The following is a 23,780-nucleotide window of genomic DNA, read 5'->3' on the forward strand; positions in this document are numbered from 1 at the left end:
TAGTCTGAAGACAGAGGAAAAACATTTCTCACACAGCTTGCTTATTTCCAGACGGTAGTCCTTAAACAACTGGCAAATTAGTAATTAGAATTTGTATTCACATCTCTATTTTTAACTGATAGTTTATTTAGATAATATTTTGATGGGGGACTCTTAACATATCAAATGGTTGCTGTTTAACTTGAAGAAGAAAAATAAACACAAGTGCAATGTAGAACTGTCATTTTGATTGTGCTAAAACCTTTCATGGAAACAGCATGTATCGCAAGTATTAACACTAGCACAATGTATTGATGAATCCAGTTCAAGGCTCATAATGTGTGTACTTAAGTGATCTTACATTAGTTTAAGAGTTGCTTTGCAATATTCTGATTTCAAGTAAGTAAACCAGTACTTTGTAAGCATTCAGCCTAGATAAAAATCTCATTGACATAAGACTGGCTGTGAAAAAAATGTTTATTAAGAGGTTTAATAGTAAAAAGTTTATAAGGTTGTATCTCACCTATGTAACAGTTAAATTTGCTTTTAAAAGTTTTAGTGCCGTGGTTTGTGGTTCTGGTGGAGACATCAAGTAGCAACAATTGCTGCTGCTGACTGGAAATCATCTCATTTGCTATGTATTTTTTGGATTATGGGTTTGACTGTATGAAACAGAGACCCTAATAACAAGTACTTAAACAAGACAGAAAGTTATTAACATGTCATTTTTAATAGCCAGCACTAGTGTGGCAACTCCGCTCATGAGGTTGTTGGGCGTTAGGCTCTTTCTATCCTGTCCCCTCACTGTCCTTGGATCTGGCCATCACCCATGGTCCGAGATGGCTGATCACCACAATCCCATGTCAACCATCAGGAAGGAGAAAAGGAAGGGACATGCTCTTTCCCTTTAAGAGCAGGACCTGGAAGTTGCACACATTCTTTTGACCAGACCACAGGGGCCAGCACTTAGTTATTTGACCACACCTAGTTATGGGGACCGGGAAATGTGGTCTTTTCCCTGAGTGGTTGTTTTGTCCAGCTAAAATTTTTATTATGGAAGACAAAAGAAGAGATGATGGGGGGCACTTGTTTCTCCTTAAAGCCCTTGGCACACAAACTGCTTATGCTTGGCTTTTATAATGATGTTTCCTCATCTTTCATGTTCTATTAAAACATTATAATTACATTCTTTAAAAAGCTTTATTCTGAAAAAACAGCATTACAAAAACACTTATTTCAAATGGAAAAGGGAATAGAAAATATTTTAAATTGACAAAGTAATCAGCCGCCTCCTGCACACCCCCCATTGGGGATGTGCCCGCAACCAAGGCACATGCCCTTGGCCGGAATCAAACCCAGGACCCTTGAGTCCACAGGCCGACGCTCCATCCACTGAGCCAAACCGGCCAGGGCTTGACAAAGTATTTTAATCCAAGAATAATAAAGTTAAAATTCTAAGTATATAGCTGTAATACCTAAACATAATTGAACATATCCAACATTTGGTTATTTCTAGCTTTTCTTCTGGAATAATGGCTTTTTCGTATTACCACTACTGTCATTAATATTCACATTTCCATATATAGTGACAGCATTCAGAGTTTATTTTTTCTGTAATTATATTTAGATAAGTTGTGGGGGGGTGTTGTTTGGGGGTTGAGTTTAGGGGAAGAATGGTATACTTGGTTTTTCATTATTACTGAGGATAAGTAGCAGTAGTGTTTTTTCCCTTTTCATTCCTAACTTTGTGATTAGTACATAGAGTGAAGTACAGGAAATAATCTGTTCAAACTCTGAAGTATTATTCCTTGCATTGTTGTTTTTGCTATTTTAAGAAGGAATTTGCTGTTTTGTTTTGTGTGTTGTTTTTTTTGTGTGTGTGTGTTTTTTTCTCCAAGTGAAACTACAGGAAAGAAGTAGATCTTTTGGTAATGATATTAGAGATTTAAATATCTCTATGGGAACAATAGGCACACACCTTTCGGACAGAGCTAAACCATACTATGTCAGACAAACCAAAAGTTACAGCTCCTAAGCAGTGGTGGCTAGGTATTTGTAAAATTAGAAGTCATTCATAAGAATCCTTAAGCAGTTCATCATATTTCTTTCTTTTACTCTCTTTTTTTGTTTTGTTAATCCTTAACTGAGGATATTTTTTCCCATTGTTTTTTAGAGAGAGTAGAAGGGATGGAGGGAGGGAGAGAGAAATACTAATGTAAGAAAGATAAATCTATTGGTTGCCTCCCACACATGGCAGGAATCAAACCTACAACCTAGGTATGTGCCCTTGATAGGGAATCAAACCTGAGACCCTTGGTGTGTGGGCCCACGCTCTGACCACTGAGCACACCGGCTCGGGCTCACTGTCCTTTTTTATCTGCTAAGTATATCAGCTCTTGCACTGCTGACATGCCATGGTCACCTTTCTATTAATTACAAATCTCATTTTTATTCTTTTGTTTGTTTCCCCACCCTTGCTCAGGGAGCCTCTTTTCCTAAGAGTATTATTAACATTTAACGTTTATTCTTTTGCTGAGACTGCATTGAGGGGCGTGGGTTGTTTTTATTTAATCTTTAAAAATAGTGACCACCAATTATTTACTTTAAATTTGCCCCAGTAAAAAAGGAACCAGCCCCAGCAGCTGATGTCTTTTATGAAAGTCTGACCTAGGGTGGACCCTTGCGGGTTTAGGAACTCCCTTTTCTTCCCCACCACTGCTGCTGGTGGTTTTATCCTCTCCCTCCCTCTGCCTCTCCTAGTGATCCATACCTTCAGCCACTCTTTCACAGACCTGATCCCCCTCAACTTCCACTACCAGGTCCCCCAAAGCTGTTCCTTGCACCAGCAATAATCTCTTCTTTTATAGTCTCTGCCCCTCTCCCAGACCTTTAGGAGACAATGCCCAAGAAAATTTTAGTTTCTAGTGTTTCCTCTAAAACATAAACCCATCTTCAGTCTTCTCTATTCTTTATCACTGTCTCATGGATTTGGTTTTAATGGTTTTTTTCTTCGTCTTTAATAGGTTCAAAGTGAGAAAAGAACAGGTAGGGAAAGTAGCAGAGAATTAGCGTAGCAGGAACCCTTTTATGTCCTCCTGATCGCCCTACCCCGATACCTCTCAGCTCTCCTCCTTTTGGAATCCTGTCATTTCTTCCTGACAGTGATGTGTTCTGCCGTCCAAAGATGAATCCCCAATGTATTTCCCTTAGAAACTTTATAAAGTTATAGAAATTAGGTTGATAGTAGTGCAAATCACTATTTAACAAGTATGTATTATTGCTTGCTTGCTTGCTTGCTTGAGTATTGATCAGTAAGTACTTGCTAGCCTGGGTCCCTTTTCTATTAAACCCCAGCTCTACATTATGCACACCATCAGCCTTCTCCCAGGGACTGCTGGAGAAAATCACAGCACTAGAAACTGGTGCCACTGAAATTGTTTTCCTGTCTTCTTGGACCCTCCGCAGTGCCTGCCTGACAGACACACTCTACATTTCTTTAGTTTACTCCCTTTGCCATTAGAGGAGCAGATGTCATTTTTGAGTGCTTACTCTGTGCTAGGCACTGAGAACTTTGCATGTATTATCTCTTTAATTTTCATAACAACATGTAGGTTCTATCATCATTGTTTCACAGGTGAGGACATTGAGGCTTAGAGAGGTTGACTTTTTTAGAAACAGCTGGCAGAGCTGGGGCCGCAGTCTGTGTCCTTTCCTCTAGTGGCACTTGGTATCTCTCCTAAAACCCTCTCCTCCAGCCCTCCAGCCCCTCAGCAAAGGGCTGCAGAGGCAGCTGTGAGTAGTAAAGAGCCTGGGCACTGGAGCCAGACCATCTGGTTTGAAGCTGGCTCTCCCACAAATGTGTCCTTGTGCAGGTCACTTACTCTTCCTGTGCTTCACTTTCTCACCTGGAAACTGGGACCAAGGATAATATTTTGAAGATTATTTTGAAGATTAAATGAGTTAACACATGTGAATGCTTTAGATGAATGGTATCTGACATGAGATAAGAACTAAATGAGTGTTAAAGGGAAAAACAGACAAAAAACACCTTTACTCTGACTCCTACGCAGAAAGAAATTTAGAGGTCGTCAAACCAGAACCCTGCCCCGGGTGCTCCCTCAGCGTCAGTGCTCATTTATCCATCCACGTCTCCTTTCATAGAGATAAAGTCCTGCAGTGCTTCCAACCTTTTATACAACTTGACAGATACTGGAAAAGATATTTGTTCAGTGCAATGGGATAAAAAGGCTGTTTGGTACTTGTGGTAACTGCCTCAGGGTATCCAGCTCCTCTGAGCTCTGCCGGGCTGCCCCTAGGACTGAGGGTAAACCTTTCCACACCCATAAAGCACTCACAGAGCAAGGACACAAAGCTTCCCAGCATAGGTTGGGGAGCCCTGGAACTATGCCCATGAGATAACCTATGCCCCCAGCTCTGGATCTTATTCCTTCTAATCCTTTCAGGAACTTCAGTCTTTATATCAGTTACCTTGTTCCTTTGCTATTTTTAATGTTACTCTCCTACTTAAAGCCCTCGAATGGCTTTCCCTTTATCCTCCTAGCTAATAAAGCAGTAATATGCTAATTGACCCTCACACCATCTCCAAGATGGCGGCAGCCACAGCCAATAAGGAGGGAATATGCTAATTGACTGCCCCGCCCTCAATTATGGCAACGCCCACAGACAATAAGGAGGGAATATGCTAATTGCCTGCCCCGCCCTCAAAGGTGGCGGCACCCAGTCCCCTCAGCCCCCCAGGTAACCAGGGCCGGCCGAGGCTTGTGCTGCCGGCAGTGGCAGCAGCAGAGGTGTGATGGGGCGTCGCCTTCCCCTGATCACCGGGTCGCCTCTGCCTCTGAGGGCTCGCGGACTGTGAGAGGGGGCAGGCCAGGCTGAGGGACCCCCCCCCCCCCTTCAGTGCATGAATTTTCATGCACCGGGCCTCTAGTTTATAATAGAATCCCAAATCCTTCAAATGGTCTCCAGGGCCCTACAGGATTGGGCTCCCGCCACCTCCCCAGCCTCATCTCCACGCCACTTGCCACACTGCCTTTCAGCTACACTCCCACCCAGACCCATCCCTCTCAAGGTCTTCTAAGAGGGTCTGCTTAGCATATCACTGCAGGTCCCTTGTCCCCAGCTTTTGTTTCATTTTAAATTTTCTTGGGACTCAGCTTAAATATCACTTCCTCAGAGCCTTCCCCAGCTGCTCAGACTAGGTCATGTCCTGGGTTTGAACTCTGCCTTACTCTGAGCAATGTGCCTGCTGAAATCTCTGTCAGAGCTCTCTCAGCCCCCTAGACAACTTCTGCTTGCCCTTATCAAACTTGTAATTAAGTCATTAATTATATCATTATTTTTAGATGTCTCTATGCTGGAAGAGCCTATATACTTAATGATGATGACTAAATTTCGGGACCATGTGATCTTCTGTCCTGTACTCGGAAGTAGTGCTTTGTAGGTAGGAAGTTCTTAGTATATGCTGGTTGAGTCAGTGTTTCAACCTTTATCTAGTAGCTATTTCTACATAACATAAATTTGTCCATCTTTAAGAAAAAGGAAAAAAAAAAAAAGAGGCTTACTGTTGATCTTGTTGATCCTATAAGCCTCTGTCAATATTGCCCCATGTCTTATTCAGTTTATAATAAACATATTGAAATAAAAAATAATCTACCCTGAGTAGTTGAGTTGGTTAGAGCGTTGTCCCCATACACCACCAAGGTTGAAGGCTTGATCCCTGGTCAGAGCACATACAAGAATCAACCAATGAATGCATAAATAAGTAGAACAACAAATCCATCTCTCTCTCTCTCTCTCTCTCTCTCTCTCTCTCTCTCTCCATATATATATATATATCATATATAAAATTTCTCTCCCCCTCTTCCTCCCCCTCTCCTTCTCCTTCTCCCCCTCCCTAAAAGTCAGTAAATAAAAAATTTAAAAAACTTGTTCTTAATTGGGCCACTGGTGATCTAGCAGGTATTTTTCAATCTTTATTTTACATTTAATGACAGCGTACATTATTCTCCTTTTCTTTTTCGCTCTCCCTCCTCTCTCATTTCCCCCTATTCCTTCCTGGTCTCCCACTGTGTCCCTGTATTATCTCTTTTTCCTCTGCCCAACCTTTAAATGTCAGTTTTTTTAGGATTCCTTTTCTGGCCTTCTCTTCTCAGACAGTATTCCTTCTAATGATATCATGCACACCCAAGCCTTCAGCTGCCACCTCCTACACTGATGGTAAAAATCTGTATATCTTTCCTAGAGCTTATCTTTCGATTGCCTACTAGATATCTTCCCTTGGTTTTGACTTGCCACACATAACAGTGCCAGGCAAGTGGCATTCATTGAAAATGAACCCAGAGCAGCCATAGAGTTCACTTGATCCTCATTCCTACAGATGAGGAAACTGAGGCGCAGAAAAGTATAATGGTTTGCCTAAGACCAGAGGGCTAATTAGAGGCAAAACAGGGAGGAAAACAGATCTCCCAACACCTAGAATCCAAGGCTATAAACTGTGCCAAACACATAAAGACAATCTGCTTTCCGTCTCATCGGAAAGGCCCTTTCCACTCTGACCTAACCAAAATGCTTATTTTGTAATCCACATTCTGTAGCTGTGACAGGGCTCTCCCTCCTGTGATTTGTCCTGTGTGTCTTTGGTTTCCAGAGCAGCATGAATCAGCTACCAACAAAAATCTTCACCTGTTTAAAAGTTTTCACGTTACTTCTGCACTTGCAAGAGGACATACTTAGATTATTTATTTATGTTTATTGATTTGAGGGAGAGAAAGAGAAAGAAAAACATCAATTTGTTGCTCTACCTTACCTATTCACGCATTCACTGGTTGATTCTTACATGTGCCCTGACCAGGGATCAAAACCGCAACTCTGGCACATCTGGACGAAGCTCGAACCAACTTAGCTACCTGGCTGGGGCCCATACTTAGATTTTTAAACAGTTATTAATTTTATCTACACCACCTAATTTTTTTTACAAACTATAAGAGAAAGTTTATTTAGAAAGTTACAGAGGTAGAAAAAGTGAGCCCGTTGGGCAAGGAATCAGGAAACAAGTTACAGAGGCAGAAGAAGGGCCCTTGGAGCTTAGGAGAAAGGGAGAAAGGGAAAGGTAACACATGTGGGGGGAAGGAGAGGGGGCCAGGAAAGGCACAGGCATGCTCCCGAAAGGGAGAGGGCCCTTATGCTAATTTTAAAAAATTATTCTGATGGATGTCAGAATAAAGGCAGATTAATTAAATATACACAACTGTTCTTGCAAGAAACAGTTTTTTGGTTTTCTGAGGAAAATTAAAATTGAAAGTCAGGTAAAAGAAGGACCCATAAAAAATAATCTTTTTTTTTCTGACTTTTTTTTCCCCCTGGGAATTTTCCCCTGGACATTTTCAGTTTTAGCCCTAAATTAAAATCACAAACAAATCCATAGTTAGATGCAAGTAATCCTATTTTGTGCATAATGGCACTGTTTTATATACATACATTTACATATATCCATTTTAACTAATATCTGCTCATTTCTAGTGTAGAAAGTTGTGCCTCCTCTTTGGAGGCACTTAATGCATTTTCTCCTCCTCTTCTTCTTTTTTTTTTTAATATATATATATATATATATATATATATATATATATATATATATATATTGATTTCAGAGAGGAAGTGAGAGGGGGAGAGAGATAGAAAATCAATGGTGAGAGGGAAACATTGATTGGCTGCCTCCTGCACACCCCCCACTGGGGATGGAGCCTGCAACTCGGGCATGTGCCCTTGACTAGAACCAGACTAGGAACCCTTCAGTCCTCAGGCCGATGCTCTATCCACTGAGCAAAACTAGGCTAGGGCCTCTTCTTTTTTTAAAATGAGAACCTACCAACTCAGAATTTTGAAAATAACCCTTTTAAGGGTAAAGTTATTGTTAGGACTTAAAGGTGGGGCTGGGGTGTTGTCAACTAAAACTAGTTGAATGGTCCTATGTGCCAGGGACTTTTGCATTTATTCCCTCATTCAAGACTCATCATAAGCGTTCAAGGTATGAGTTATTCCAGTTTTACCTATTATGAAACTAAGGCAAAGTTGTTCATCACTTGTCAAGGAGCCAGTAAATGGCAGACTCAGGGTCCAAACCGAGGTCTGCCTGCGGCTAGAACCTGTGCTTTTTCCACCAACTGAACTAGATCCCAGGGACTCCTCCTGCTCTGTTTAAACACTCGGGTCATTTGTATAGCAAATTTCTTATTTGCAGACATAGTTTTTCTAATGGACAAGTGAACATACCTTTTGCATTAGATGGATTAATTTAGCCAGCTGCCTGATGATGTAGTCAGACTCAGAGTTCAGTTTCTCAGCGTGTTTCAAGTGTTTTACTCTGTTGCTTTTTATCTGTTTGAACTTGCTTGATGCCTTAGGTGAAATACCATCTGTAAGAAGTCATATATATATTTGACCTAGAAAACAGAACTGTGCAGCCAAAACTATTCTATGATTTGAGTTTTGGGAGAAAGCAATCTGGGCTTATTCTCAAGTTCTTGACGTGGAAAATGTCTAGTGGCTGTTTTAAATGAAGTGAGAGAACATCTACTGAGCATGGAGATTTGAATGTCCTAAAGTTAATTTCCTTGAAACTCTTTTGTAAGAATATTAGCAAGGTTGAGTTAAAAGAAGAGAAACTATAATTTTTATAAGCTGCCATTTGAAGACTTTTAGAATCACTGAATTTTTCCAAAAGAAAAATTAGATAAAATAAAAATTATCGTCATCTTTCAGCAGGTTGAGTATTTTAATAGAGGTTTATTTCTCGGTAAAGTATAAAAATATATCTTTTTATCCTCTTTCAACATAAGATTTGTTCTACTTCTGTGTAGAAAGAAACTATAGTTTTAAAAACAATTCAGGTTTTTAATTCTTTGACATCCTCTTGGCCATTGTCAGTACAGATAAGGTAAGAAAAATAGTTAGGAAAAGGATAAATGCCCAATACCCGGTCACTGGTTTGAGGGGTTTGTTTTGTGTGACTATGAGCCTTTATTTTGTGTGCTTGTGAACCTTTATATATCACCTCTGGAAGGAGGATGTTTGGAGGATGGGTGGCTGGTACATGTTATTCATTGAATGGAATTATTGTTATAAGGAGAACATGATAAAATTTAATAAAAAATGTTCTTTGTCTTCTAGCCAGCATCTCCTGGATATGATCCAAATCCTCTGCCTTTTTCAGTTGTGATAAGATTGACCTCATTCACATTCACAGCTATATTTTTGGCCCTTATATCACTTATGTATGAATAGCCATAACCCTAATCTCATTCCCCATCTCTAGCCATAGCAAACATGTAGTACCTTCCTGGTCTAAGATTTACTTATAGAGAACAGGATAGGTTTATTAGATACAGGTGTAGATTTGAAGGTGATGACTCTAGAACTTCTTATTCTTAGTTTTATTTCTTTTCCTCACAATTGCTTCTTAACAAAGAAGATAGGCCACATTCTCTGTTAGCTGGACATTTAGTAATGATGTATAATAACTTCTTGCTGACTTTAAAACTGCCCTTGGACACAGTTGCCACAGTTGGCTGTCTCACTGAAAAGATGATTAAAAGAGGAACCCAGGGTCCTGTTGGGGCGGGGGTGGGATTTTTAATGCCTTCTGGAAAGTCATAAAAAAGAATAAAAAAGAAAGTCATCTCTATTTTGCAGTGAGTCATAAGCATTGTTTATCCCATTGTGTTCATTTTATGAACAATAGGTTAGTTTTATACTTTCATTGCATCTGATTTGGGGGCCACCTACAAATCAACAATGGACAAAGAACAATCAGAGAAGGCCAGAGACCCAGATTCTAGTCTAGCAGGGTTCCCTTAAGCAAGACATTTACCTTTTCACGCCTGTTTCTTCTGTAAAGGCAATTTTGTTTATTGAAGAGGATTTTTAGGTAAATCAAATGGATATCAGAATATTTTGAAAAGTCAGAATGATGGTGTCATATAGAGACATTTAATGAAGAGGAAAAAGGGATGTAAATTGATGACGTATGAGATAAATATCAGCCCTAAATTTCACGTGTCTGAAGAGTCCAAACTGAGGCACAAATGGTGGAGTCCTCTGTTGGGCTGGGCCTGCTGGAGCCACAGTGGGGCCAATGTCCCGTTCATTGGAGATTGAATTTACAGCACGCTTTTTTTATCCTTCTCGCTCCAAGCATGCCACTCACTATCTCCCACAGAAATTGTGTCTTCACCCTCAACGTCTGTCTCTCATTTCAGTCATCCATTAAGACTCAACCTAAGAGCAACTTCTGTGAAGTCCTCTCAATCTTTCTGAAGCCAAATTTGGAGTGCCTCTCTGAGTAGGGTAGTGTTTAAGAGGCGGGGCCCTGGAGCCAGATCTGCCTGGGTTCAAATCCTGATCACAGCACTGAATAGGTCTGACTGTGGCAAGTAGCTTAAACTTCCTATGCTTCAGTAGCCTCACCTATAAAATGGGAATGATGATAATATCACCTTATAGGGCTCCTGGGAGGCCCTTGAAGCAGAGACTGATACATAGTTAAATCCTTGATGAGTGTTCACTTATTCTTATTGAGCATTATAGTTACTTTTTATTACCATTATTTCTTTTGTATCCCTGTATGACTTTGTACTAATCTCCAGTATAACACTTGTAGCTTTTATTGTAATTATTTGTTTAGACCGGGAACTTCTTGGAGACATAGATACTGTTTTATTCATCTTGGCTTAACACTGCATGTCATTCATTCAGTACTCAAAACTACTTTTCATGGGATCCCAAAAGTCCCCCCACCAATTGCTGCCTCTGACTAAATAGGTGTGACTGAGGCAGGGCGGCAGTGGCACGTACCTTTTTATTTCAATTGGAGCAGAAAGAGTTTATGGCTGGAGCTGTAATCCTTGCTCTCTGCCTATCAAGTTTATGTAGACATAGAACCTGGTGACCCTCCAGAATTTCTGAAACCCTGTGTTTATGTAGCACTTAATTATTCAGGGTGCTGCACAGGTCATCTATGAAAATTATTTCGCATTGCCCTACTTCTCTCTGGCAGATAAGAATCCTAAAGAAACGACCAAACATAGTCATACCTGTATAGAGCCAGTCAACAGCAGAGGAAAACCAGTAAACCACTAAGTGATTGCTTCCTTAGGAATTTATGTCATGTTTCTGATATTAGAGTGAAAGGCCAGACCCAAACAAAATGTCACCCGCTCTGTAAGTAAAGCTTTTCTTTCCCTTTCCAGACAGAAATCCTGATGCTTGCTTCGGGGTTCCACCCTGCATTTGGTATGCACCTCTCCCGTGGTCCTGTGGTCCCGTGGTCCCGTGGTCCTTGGTGTTATGGAGTGTTAGTAATGCCTTGTTGGCCTTTCTCTCCTTTCTTTGCAACACAGTTGCTGGCCCCTACCCGCACCTGGCCAGTAGGGTAAGCTTCTAGAGGCTTTCAGTAAAAGTTTGTTGATATTGGTACTTCTGTGTCCAGATTCCCTACTAAGTCCTTTTAATCGCACGCACGCGCGCGCGCGCGCACACACACACACACACACACAAAAAAAAAAAACCTTTGCAAGGTAAATATTATTGCTCCTCATTTTACAGACACAGTCTCTTGAAACGGAGACTTATCAAGAGGTCAAGTGAAACTTGTCTAGAGTCAGCCACAAAGTTGTAAGGCTGTGCTCCAGAGGTGGTTCTGTTGAGCTCAGCCTCTGAGGTTCTTCACAGCACATGCCACCCCATGGAGTAAATATACACTCAATGGCTAACTGATTTGTAGGACTATTTCTCTTATCGCCGCCGACCTTTAAGAGGCCTGGGTTGGCTGGCAGGCTCAGACACACCTCCTCTCAGCCCCTTCGTCAGTCTGCTTGAAGATGATTTGTGGGCTACTTGTGCCAGGCTGCTTTCCTCGTCCCACGTGGTGAGGAGAGAAGTTGGGAATATTTACTTTCTGTTCTATATGTCTGGTATTGTCTATTCAAGATTGTGGTAGTGCAGAAGCAACTACACAGTCTTAAATTGTCTCTCGGTTGTCTGGGTCAGTATCTACTTATCAGGCTCGGTGCCTCCATTCCTGCCAGGCGCTACAGACCCCTGGAAGTGGCTACTCTTGTAAGTGTACATGTGGGTGGAGAAATGTTACCCTAGTGGGAGGGGAAGGCTAATCCTTCCTTTATTTGTTTAGCTCTCAGAAAACTTGAACAACAGGTTTAACTCCAATTGGTGCTATTTTAATGCAGATTTTTATACTGATATAGTTATGGTACTCCTTTTTGTTTTATATGCCAGATGGCAAAAAAAAATTGTTCTGAGTGAGAATGTGTGTGGTTGACTTAGTGTCTGTGAGCTCCTGAGGTTCCATGCTCTCCTTTGAGGCTGCATCACTGAAACAGCATCCCCCTTCCCTTCTCCACCCTCCTCACTCCACACTACCCAGCACACTCCAGACATGATACGTTAGTGCAGCAGTTTCCAAACCTGCCCGATTTTTAAGACTCATTAGAAGGCATTTGTTGGAAATACAGGTATCTGGGTCTCAATCCAGAATCAGAGTCTTTATGGGTGGAGCCTGGAAATTTGTATTTTAAGACGAGATTCTTAAAATTTGGGCAAGTTTAGAAAACATTGTTTTAGTGGTGAGAATGATAAGAGTACCGACTGCCCGGCTGAGCATCGACCTATGAACCAGGAGGTCACAGTTTGATTTCTGGTCAGGGCACATGCCCGGGTTGTGGGCTCAGTCCCCAGTGTGGGGCATGCAGGAGGCAGCCGATAAATGATTCTGTCTTATCATTGATGTTTCTCTCTCTCCCTCTCCCTTCCTCTCTGAAATCAATCTATACACTGAGTCGCCAGATTATTATGATCTCTGAAGGCATAATAATCTGGCCACTCAGTGTATATCCTATATAATAAAAGGCTAATATGCAAATTGTCCCCTCTACCAGCAGTTCGACCAGCAGGCAGGCCAGCCAACCGCCCATGTCCCCTCTGCCTGGCCAGGCTGGCTGGACCCTACCCATGCAGGAATTTATGCACCGGGCCTCTAATATATATATATGTGTGTGTGTGTGTGTGTGTGTGTGTGTGTGTATGTATATGTATATGTATATGTATATGTATATGTATATGTATATATGTATGTATATATATGTATATACATACTGAGTGGCCAGGTTATTATGCATTCAGAGATCATAATAATCTGGCCACTCAGTGTATATATATAAGGCTAAGTGTTCGTCCATCCAGCTGGTAGCTATGACGTGCACTGACCACCAGGGGGCAGACGCTCAACACTGGAGCTGCCATGATGTGCACTGGCCATTTAAAAATAAATGGCACCACGTACCTGGCGCCTACAAACCAACACTCAGACACAGGCCCCGCCACCACCCCACAGCGACACCCCACTAAATCTCAGCCAGTGCTGCCAAGACATCATGGCGCAAAATGCGGCCCACAGCCCAGCCCAGCCCGGAAATGGTGGCTGTGGGCACCAGGTAATGATGTCATATAGCAACCAATACCTGGCTTCCTCTCCCTAGCGACTAGCCTCCTTACAGTTTCTTCAGCCCAGAAACCCAACTTGCTTTATAGCCAGGTGCAAACATTTTACAGTTTAACCAAATGTTTGTGAAACGTTTTCCTGTGCCTCATCTCATTTGATCCTCACAGAAGTCCTGGAGTAGGTAGATAGGAGACTCAGTAGAATCCTATTTTCTTCTCATTAGCAAGACACGAATAGCGATATTAAAATATTCTAATTAATTTCCTTTCAGTGTGCACGAATCTGTGCACTGGGACACTAGTAAACATCTATATAATAAGAGAGGAATATGTTAATTATCCGTTACGCCATAACATCACGACCAATCTACAATTGGTGGAGAGCTACAGAAGGGCGGGGCAGTGGGCGGAGAGCTCCAGGAGGGCGCGGCAGCGGGTGGAGAGCTGCAGGAGGGCGCGGCAGCGGGTGGAGAGCTGCAGGAGGGCGCGGCAGCGGGTGGAGAGCTGCAGGAGGGCGCGGCAGCGAGCTACGAGCAGCGGAGAGCTACCAGCGGTGATGGGCGGGTGGCCAGCTGAGGCAAGTGGCAGCAAGGTACTCATGCACGGATTCGTGTGCAGGGCTACTAGTATGCTAAGTGTCTGGTTGTCTAGTTGTCCTAATATGCTAAGTGTCTGGTCGTCTGGTTGTCCGTTCAACCAATTAAAGTATAATATGCTAATGATATGCTAACGCTGCTCAACCGCTTGCTATGATGTGCACTGACCACCAGGGAGCAGACAGTTGACTGGTCAACCAGTCGCTATGATGTGCACTGACCACCAGGCAGCAGACACTCGGTAGGTTAGCTTGCTGCTGGGGTCCAGCCGATTGGGACTGAGTGAGAGGGGCCGGACACACCCTGGAGCCCTCCCGTGGTCCCTCCTCAGCTGGTCAACCTCCTGCGTCCCTCCCTGGCCCCGATCATGCGCCAGTGGGGTCCCTCAGCCTCGCCTGCGCCCTCTTGCAATCCAGGACCCCTAGGGGGATGTTGGAGAGCTGGTTTCAGCTCGATCCTGCAGGCGAGGCCGAGGGACCCCACTGGTGCACAAATTCGTGCACCGGGCCTCTAGTGTATATATAAAAGAGCACTGACTATAGCTGGGCAGTGACTGAAATGTGGAATAACAAATCAGTTATGTGGAATAACAGAGTTCCTTCTGTCTGGTCTTGTTCTCTGGCTAAAGGAACATCGATATCAGGTGGAGTTCCTTCAGCTTTTAGTGCCCAATGATTTATGTTCTATTTCTCTCTTCAGGCAGGCCAAGTATCGCTTTTCTGGCCACTTTTGAGGTGTAGCTGTCAACTTTTAGTATACTTTTGGTTCACTGAATTTCTCTTCCTGAGCCTTTCAGCTCCTTTCTTCCATTTCCAGTTTTCCACCCAAGTATATGTCTCTTTGATTTATTGTTCTCAGACTGCCTCCATTTTATTAATTCATTCAGTTTCTCATTCAACAAGTATCTATTGTGCCAGGTTGTGGGTAGGCTACAGAGATGAATAAGACATCCCTGCCCTCAAGTGCACAGTCTAGTAGGGACACAGATGTGTAAATAAATGATTAAAATACCAGTGTTGGGAGGAGATTAAAAATGGCAGCAGAGTAAGTGGATGCTGCACGGACATGCTCCTAGGAACAAACTGGTATTAAACTAAAATACATAAAATACCAGTGCTGTGCTAAGTGTATATTAGAAGTGTGCAGAGTTGTGGGGCACCAGGAAGAAATGACTATCAGGAGGTGGCAGGCATCACTGAAGAGGTGACTTTTGAGCAGGGCCTTGTGGTCAAAGAAAAAGGGGGAGGGCATTTTTAAGTTAGTTCTCACATTCTCATTGCAGTTTATCTTCTTCCAGGTCTCCTTAAAGTCTTTGCTCATTTATGGATTTAATGGTGCTAATTAGTAGGGCCAAATTAGACTCTTTTTAAAAATATATATATATTATTGTCTTTTTACAGAGAGGAAGGGAGAGAGAGAGATAGAAACATCGATGAGTGAGAAACATCAATCAGCTGCCTCCTGCACACCCCCTACTAGGGATGTGCCTGCAACCAAGGTGCATGCCCTTGACCGGAATCAAACCTGGGACCCTTCAGTCCACAGGCTGATGCTCTATCCACTGAGCCAAACTGGCTATGGCCAAATTAGACTCTTAATTCACTTTTCAGAACCTGAGATGGTTGATTAATGTCCAAGATACCAGATCTAACAGTTTGTCCCACATCATTTATTGACAGTGAATGATTGAGACTCTAGAGAAGCGCTGAAGAAAGCATTTAAAAGCATTTCACTTTATCAGATGTGTTCAGAGCCAGCAGAAGTGGTCTTTGTTTCCTTGAAGGAGGGAGGGAGTGGGAGGGAGGGAAATTGTGAGAGAGGGAAGGAGGGAGGGAGGGGGGGGAGGTTAGGGAAGCTTATGAGTGGGGAATGGGATAAAAGAATGCTTCTTTGTTTCTTTTGCAATAAAAGACATGATTTCCTGTTTTTAAGAATGTTTCTTTGGTAGGCTCCCACATCTCTTGTTAGTTGTGTATATTGTTGGAGGATTGTATCCATCGTGGTTCTAATATCAAGCCTTGGGCAAGGTATATAGTCTGTAAATATTTGTTGGATGACTAATGGAATAAATAAATGAATAATGGTGCTGTACCAACATAGTTCAGTGAGGTTCTTGTTTTATTTCCTGCATTATTCTTGGAAATTCCTCCCTACAAAACTAGTAGGTCAAAGCAGTAACAGCTATTTAAGATATTTAAAATATCTTAATGAACACATGGATGCAGTTTGCTAATTTGACAAGGTTTGGTGTTGGTTTTAAATGCACTGTGGTCCTGACCAGTGTGGCTCAGGGAATATTCTTAGATTGATTTTTGTATACCTGGGTGAATGTTATCATTGTGTAAATTCCTAAAAGTGTAGTTGCTGAGTCAAATTTTTGATAGAAATTGCCAGATTGTGCCTAAGAGATTTTATCAGTTTATTTTTCAACTATATTCTGATGATCCTAAAGCTATATCTCTTTCCTGAGTTCTTGATCCATATATCCAACTGTTAATTGGACATCTCCTCTTGTGTGTCTCATAGGCTTTTTCTAAACTCAACTCTCACTTACTTCGATCCAGCAAATGTGGCACTTCTTGCTGTTATTTCTCTATCAAAGAATATCACCATCTGCCTGGTTGCTCAAGCCAGAAATTGTCTTCTCCACCTATATCCAGCCAGTCATCAAATCCTATTCAGTCTTTCTCCCTAATGTCTCTTGTAATCCATTTACTTTTCATCCCTGTACCACTGTGTTTAATTTAAACTAGTACCAAGTTGCCCAGATCACTGTAGTAGCTTTGGGGCAACTACTCTCTCTGGCTTCTACTCTTGGACTCATTCTCTTCAGAAAGTGTGAGCTTGCCACACTTGCCATCTTTGAGTGTTACTCCCCTGAGTGAGCCCATCAGTGAGTCCTGCCACCTGTCCACCATTCAGATACTGAGGCCAACAGCAGCTGACATTCATCAATCACTCTGGATTTCAAATCTGGGTCCATCAAAATATGCACACACATACACCCCCCCACACACACACACACAAATTGACTAATGGGTAAATGCTGCCCTGGACGGGTAGCTCAGTTGGTTAGAGTGTCATCCTCACATGCCCTGCATCAGGGCACATTCAAGAGTCAACCAATGAATGCATAAATAAGTGGAACAACAAATCGATGTTTCTCTCTCCCCCATCTCTCTAAAATCAATGAAAAAATAGGTACATGTTGTAAATTTGAATACATAAATTACTTTTTATACTAAATTTTGACTTTTGCCCTAGCCGGTTTGGCTCAGTGGCTAGAGTGTTGGCCTGTGGACTGAAGGGTCCCAGGTCCTATCCCGGTCAAGGGCATATGCCTGGGTCACAGACTCGATCCCCAGTGGGGGTGTGTGCAGGAGGCAGTCAATCAATGATTCTCTCTCATCATTGATGTTTCTATCTCTCCTTCTCCCTTCTCTGAAAACAATAAAAATATATTTAAAAAAAAATTTTTACTTTCAAGGAAGGTTTTCTCTAAGTTAAAAACAAATTTTCTTTTTGGAAAACAATGCAGCATTATGTCACCTCACCACATGTATTCATTCCCCCAGCTTTGAATTACTTATCCTCCCTTGAATGCCTTCTTGTTCTGTATTCCTTATTCCTTTTCACCCTGCTCTCTACCCATCCCTTTGCTACCTTTTCTTTAGTACTCAGCATCTCTCTTGATACTTCAACCACACATTTTCTCCTAATCATTTTATTATTGCATTTATTGTATATGTACTTTTTGTATGCTTCACCTATACTTTAAAAAATTTAACTTTGTGAAAAAGACATACATTTATATCAGTAATACAGACCAGTGAACCGAAGGGAGAGGATGTGGGAGTTCCAGCCCCAGGTACTCACACAAGTACTAACTAGGATGTAGAAGGGCCTTTCAAATATTCCATCCCAATGCCTGAACCATGACTTCTCCCCTTAACCAGACTTTTGATTTTATGTGGATCTGTATAGCAATATAATTGAATACCTCCCAAATCAATTGCATTCATTTGTTCAAACTGAAAACTGCAGCATTCCATTTTGGTATATATTAAATACCAAGGAAACGAGGGGTACCTAGGAACTCAGGAACATCTGACATGGTGCGCAGCATATTGCTATGCTAGATTAGTGTAAGGACAAGCCCTACAATTTCCCACAAGAAGTCAGCTCCAAGCCTGTGGGAAATCACACATAGCTAAATCCCTGGCAAAGAACTATACATTATTTTCCTACTCTCTCTGTGGTAATTCTGTAGTTCTCAGTAATCAATTTTATTTTTACAGTGAACAAGCACCGTGTAAGAATAATGCATAACGTATTTCTGTTTCTTGCTATTTTAGGGGACATCACACAGAAGGGATATGAAAAGAAAAGGTCAAAACTTCTGTCTCCTTACATCCCACAGACACAAGGTAGGCAATGAGAAGTGGTTTAAACCTTTTCAGTATTTTTACACCAAAAAATGCTGTTTTACAGATCTGTCTTTAGTTGGTTCCTGTTTTCCCCTCCCTTCCTCACCAGAGGGGAGAAAAAAACGGAAGGAAAGAAAGGAGGAAATGAATCTTAACTGGGCATCTGCTGTGTGCTAGGCACTTTTAAAATACCCAAGGTCATCAAATCATTTACACAAAGCTTGGGTGATAGTGTATCTGCATAGCTGATATGATTCAAAGGCAGAAAATTCCAGGTCATGGAAAAACTGCATCTTATTTATGACTGGACACAGACTGTGATGGAGAGCAGGGGGAACAAAAGTAAGAAGGAATGACAGATTCAGTATTGCAAGGCAACTCAAGTACTGGAGTACCTGAAGATTTAGGGGTAAGAACCCTAAATTAACTTTTAAATTAATTTAAAGCCTGACTTATTTCTTCTGCAAAGAGACTGCCATGTTCTTTACTTTTTTTTCTTTTTAAATCCTCACCTGAGGATGTTTTTTGTTTTGTTGTTTTTACTTTTAGAGAGAGAGGAAGAGGAAGAGGGAGAGAGAGAGAGAGAGAGAGAGAGAGAGATATCAATTGGTTTGCTCCCCTACGCACCCCAATCAGGGATGGAACCTGCAACCTAGGTATGTGCCCTGACTGGGAAATGAACCCGAAACCTTTTTAGTATATAGGTTGATGGTCCATCTAACTGAGCCACCCGGCCAGGGTCTGGCACATTCTTTATATATCAGAAAGTTCTGAGTCACTTTTGTGCTTAATTCCAGAGGGGTTGCTGTAACCTTTGCTTCCAGGCAAGGCTGTCTGTCTCTGAGTCGTCATATTTTTGAAGTTATTCAGATTTCAGGATTTCCTTCGATAGCTTATTGCTGCTTTAATTATTTTTACTTTAAGGATTTTTTTTTCTAATTTCCCTCTTGCAAGCCTGTTCTTTGTGGAGCTAATTGCTTTTAATTTCTGGATTACAAATACCTTGAGAACTTTGTATACCTCACAGTTCTAATATCGAGCCTTATGCAGGGTATATAGTCTGTAAATATTCGTTGAATGAATAATGGCATAAGTAAATGAATAATGGTGTTATACCAATATGTTTTACTGAGGTCCTTGTTTTATTTCTTGCATTATTCTTGGAAATTTCTCTCTACAAAAACCACTGGTCAATGCAGTGACAGCCAGTTTAAAATATCTTAATGAACAGATGTATATAGAAATGAATTCAGAGGGAAGAAGTAGAAATTGGGTCAGTGACAGCTAATGAAAGCCAGCTTTTGCTGAGCAAGGCATGAGAGAGAAGGGGAACACTCTGATTGACTAATGAATTGTGGGTCTGGCCCATGTCTCAGTGAGCCCAGAGATTTACTTTATTCACTTGCTGCAAAAGCAATCAGATCCTAAGAAAATAACTCAATAAGAAATGTAACTGTAAAAAGGACCCTGATCTATCTGTTATCTGTAGTCAGGCTACATGGAAACCAGTGGTCAATTTACTATGAGAAAACACTGAGATATACCCAAGTCTGCGTGGTCAACACATTCTTGCCCCGTGCAAAGCCAGATCACAAATAGGAGGTTGCTTAGTGAGTGTGGATGTGACAGATCAGATGTTTAATTGCTGTAGGCCAGGAGAATGTGACATAGCCGTCTCACAGCAGGAAGGGTCTTACAGATCACCTCATGGGGGGAAAGAGAACCCATTGATGGTATTCCTTCAGTTTTCTGTTACCAACCGCCCCACTTGCCACATCTGTGTTCATCCTGTTTGCCCTCTTCCTTCTGGGTAATCTCTCCCTCTTATCCAAGGTAATCTTCCACTTGTGCTGTAAGTCCCGTCCCCTTACCGCCTTTCAGATACCGTACACTATCATTCAGTGACAGCAAGGCGAGGGCAGTGGGAATGGGCCACCCGGTGTTGGCAATAAGGGGTACAGGATCTGTAGGAATTTAAAAAGCGATAATAAACCAACAAAAAATTGGCCAGCTTTTTATTGTCACCATGTAGAGCAGTTCTAAACACTGTTGGCAATAAAGTGCTCCTCCTGCTGAGGCAGACAGCTGCACAGCCCCTGTCTCTAAAGCAGCGGTCGCCAAGCTTTCGGACCTCACGGACCACCAGTGGTCCGCAGACCACCGGTTGGTGACCGCTGCTCTAAAGTATGCTGTCGCTGTCACTTCCCCATCTCTCTTGTACAGTCACTCTGCCTCTCAGCCAGATTCTTCTCCTTAGCAGTTCATCATGCTTATTACTGCTCTATAAAATAAAAAAAAATCCTTCCTTGTCAACTTCTTCCAGCCCCACCTTCTCTGTCCTGTTGATGATCAAACTGCTCAGAATTATCTGTACTTATATCTCTCGTTTCTCAACTCTTGCTCACTTCTCAGCTCATTCCAGTCCTTTCAGGAGCTATCGTAAGTGGTATCTCAGTAGTCTTTGCCACTCTACCTCTTGAAACACTTGTTTTGAAACACTCCTCATTTTCTTAATTCCCTCTTCCTGCTGTTCCTAGTCATCTTGGGGGGCTCATTCTGCCCTGTTAAATGTTGGAACTCTCAAGGCAAGGTCCCAAGCCCTATTGATGTCTCACTCTATATCACTGGTTCTCAAATTTTAGCCTGCATCAGAATCACCAGAGGGCTGGTTAATAACATTGTGGGACCCCATTCTCAGGGTTTCTGATTCAGTAGGTCCAGGATGGGCCCAAGAATTGGCATTTCTGCCAAGTTCCCAGGTGGTGCCCTAGGTTCCTGGTCGAGGGACCACATTTTGAGAACAAGTGCTCTATTTGCCTAGGGTATTTCAGCCATACTTGTGGCTTTAATTATCATTTAAATACAGGTAACTCCCATAGGTATCTTCAACCCAGATCTCTCCTGAGCTCCTGATCCTAGATCCAACTGCATACCTAACATCTCCATTTATATATCTGAAAGGAACCTCTATTTCAACATATCCAAACATAGCCATTAAATTTATGACTTACACACACCACGCCTACCAATAACACCAACTCCTCCTACATGTATACAGTACATACATACTATAAAACTAACCAAAAAAAGACATCCAACCTGCTTCAATGCCTCTCTCCTAGTTTCCTCCTTCTGAATAAATGGAGCTCACATCCATAAACCTAGCAAGTTAGAGACTTCAAAGTCATCCTCAGCATCTCCTCCTCCAAGCCCCATCTCTTATCTGTCACTAAGTTCTATCAGTTTTCTGTTTCTTCATGAGCCAGTTTTGTTAAATTTAAAGTGTATTGTTTCTGTTATCCACATTATTCTTTTTATTTTTAAAGCTGTTGCTTTGTTTATGTTGTTTTCTTGTATCTCTTTTCTTTTGATCAGTCTTCCCAGAAGCTCGAAGAACAAGCTTTTCATTCTTGTTGATTTTTTTAGCATGTCTTTATTTTTTTATTTATAATTTTCTGCTCATATATATATATATATATATATATATATATATATATATATATTTCCTTTCTTATATTCTAACACTGTTAGAACTTTTAAAAAATTTCCTGAATTGGATGCTTAGATTTTCTGTCTTCTTTCCTAAGATATAGGTGGGGTTTTGTTGTTGTTTTTAATCCTCAGCCGAGGGTATTTTTTACATTGATTTCTAGAGAGAATGGAATAGAAGGGGGAGGGAGGGAGGAAGGGGGAGAGAGAAAGAGAGAGAGAGAGAGAGGGAGGGAGGGAGGGAGGGAGGGAGGGAGGGAGGGAGAGAGAGAGAGAGAGAGAGAGAGAGAGAGAGAGAGAGAAACATCGACATGAGAGAGACACATCGTTTGGTTGCCTCTGGCACATGCCCCTAGCAGGGCTGGGGAACCTGCAACCGAAGTACGTGCCCTTTACTGGGAATCAAACCTAAGACCTTTTGGTCCGAGGGCTGATGCTCTAACCACTTAGCAAACTGGCCAGGGCAGATAACTGTTTCTTAATTTCACTGGTCAAGAGATCATGCTTGTGCCCTAACTGGTTTGGCTCAGTGGATAGTGTGTCAACCTGCAGACTGAAGGGTCCCAGGTTCGATTCCAGTCAAGGGTATGTACCTTGGTTGCGGGCACATCCCTAGTAGGGGGTGTGCAGGAGGCAGATGATCGATGTTTCTCTCTCATCGATATTTCTAAATCTCTATCCCTCTCCCTTCCTTTCCTCTCTGTAAAAAAATCAGTAAAATATATATATTTTTTTAAAAAGAGATCATGCTTGTACAAAATTAAGTCTTCGTTATTTGTTAAGACAGGCCTAGTATTTGGTAAATTTCTATAACTCATCTATTTGTGTTTTATTTGTTGAGTGGATGGTTTTGGTCCATTAATTCAAACTATTTAACCATGATGTTCAGATCTTTTCTATTCTTACTAACTTTTTGATTATTTGCTCTATCAGTTCTGATAGAAGTGTGTTGAAAAATCTGTACCATGACTGAGTTTGTTAGTTTTCTCTATAGCTCTGTAAAGTTTTGTTTTACAGGTTTTAAAACTATGTTACTAGGTACACGCAAATTAAGAATTATGTCTTCTTTGTGTATTATTTCTTTTATCATGAGTAGCTGTCTTTGTTCCTGTAATGTTTCTATTTTAAGGCTTTTAAAAAAAAATCTAAACTGTCTAGAGTTATTAGACATCTTAATTCTTCTCCCAAGAAACACAAGGGCTTTAAAATGATTTTATGTTGACTACCATCACTGCCCATCTTTCATTATAGTGCCACCTTGTTTATATGCTTCTTCAGTGATCAATTATTATTGTTGTTTTATGTAGTTAACGGTGGTTAATATTGTTTCTTTATTCATTGTTCATTTGTATATCACTTCTTCCTCTCAGTTCAATTTCCTTCTTCCTAAATGATTCTTTCCTAGTGGTAAATTTTCTCAATTCATGTTTATTATTTTCTTTTTCTTTTTTTAAAGTTAAATAGAATTTTTTTTTCATGTTTATTATTTTCTTTGCCCACCTTTGTTCTTGAACCTATTCATGTCTTTCCCAAAAAGAGCCGGTTGTGGGCTGGTGGATAATCTATATTCCATAGGTTCTCTAGTAAAAAAATAGATAATACTCCTTGGCTTATTTATCCCATATATTTTGTAGACTTTGAAGAAGGTATTTAGTTTGATTTTTTTTAATGGCATTGGAATGAAAAATTTAAACTTACTAAATTATATTAATGTCTGAGATAGAATTAAATGAAACTCATTTTACTGCTGTTGGTAGGA

General features: G+C 41.3%; 1 protein-coding gene across 2 annotated transcripts in view; it reads left to right on the forward strand.

Moving 5' to 3' along the window:
- DIP2B (disco interacting protein 2 homolog B) overlaps positions 1-23,780 on the forward strand; it is a 238,866-nt gene that overhangs the window by 91,262 nt on the left and 123,824 nt on the right. For both annotated transcript variants that reach the window (XM_079774332.1, XM_079774331.1), the window contains exon 2: positions 18,461-18,532. In XM_079774332.1, coding sequence (XP_079630458.1) covers positions 18,461-18,532 — 72 coding nt within the window. The remainder of the gene's footprint in view (positions 1-18,460; positions 18,533-23,780) is intronic.

The sequence above is a fragment of the Cnephaeus nilssonii genome, assembly GCF_951640355.1.
Source record: "Cnephaeus nilssonii genome assembly, chromosome: 6".
Lineage (NCBI taxonomy): Eukaryota > Metazoa > Chordata > Mammalia > Chiroptera > Vespertilionidae > Cnephaeus > Cnephaeus nilssonii.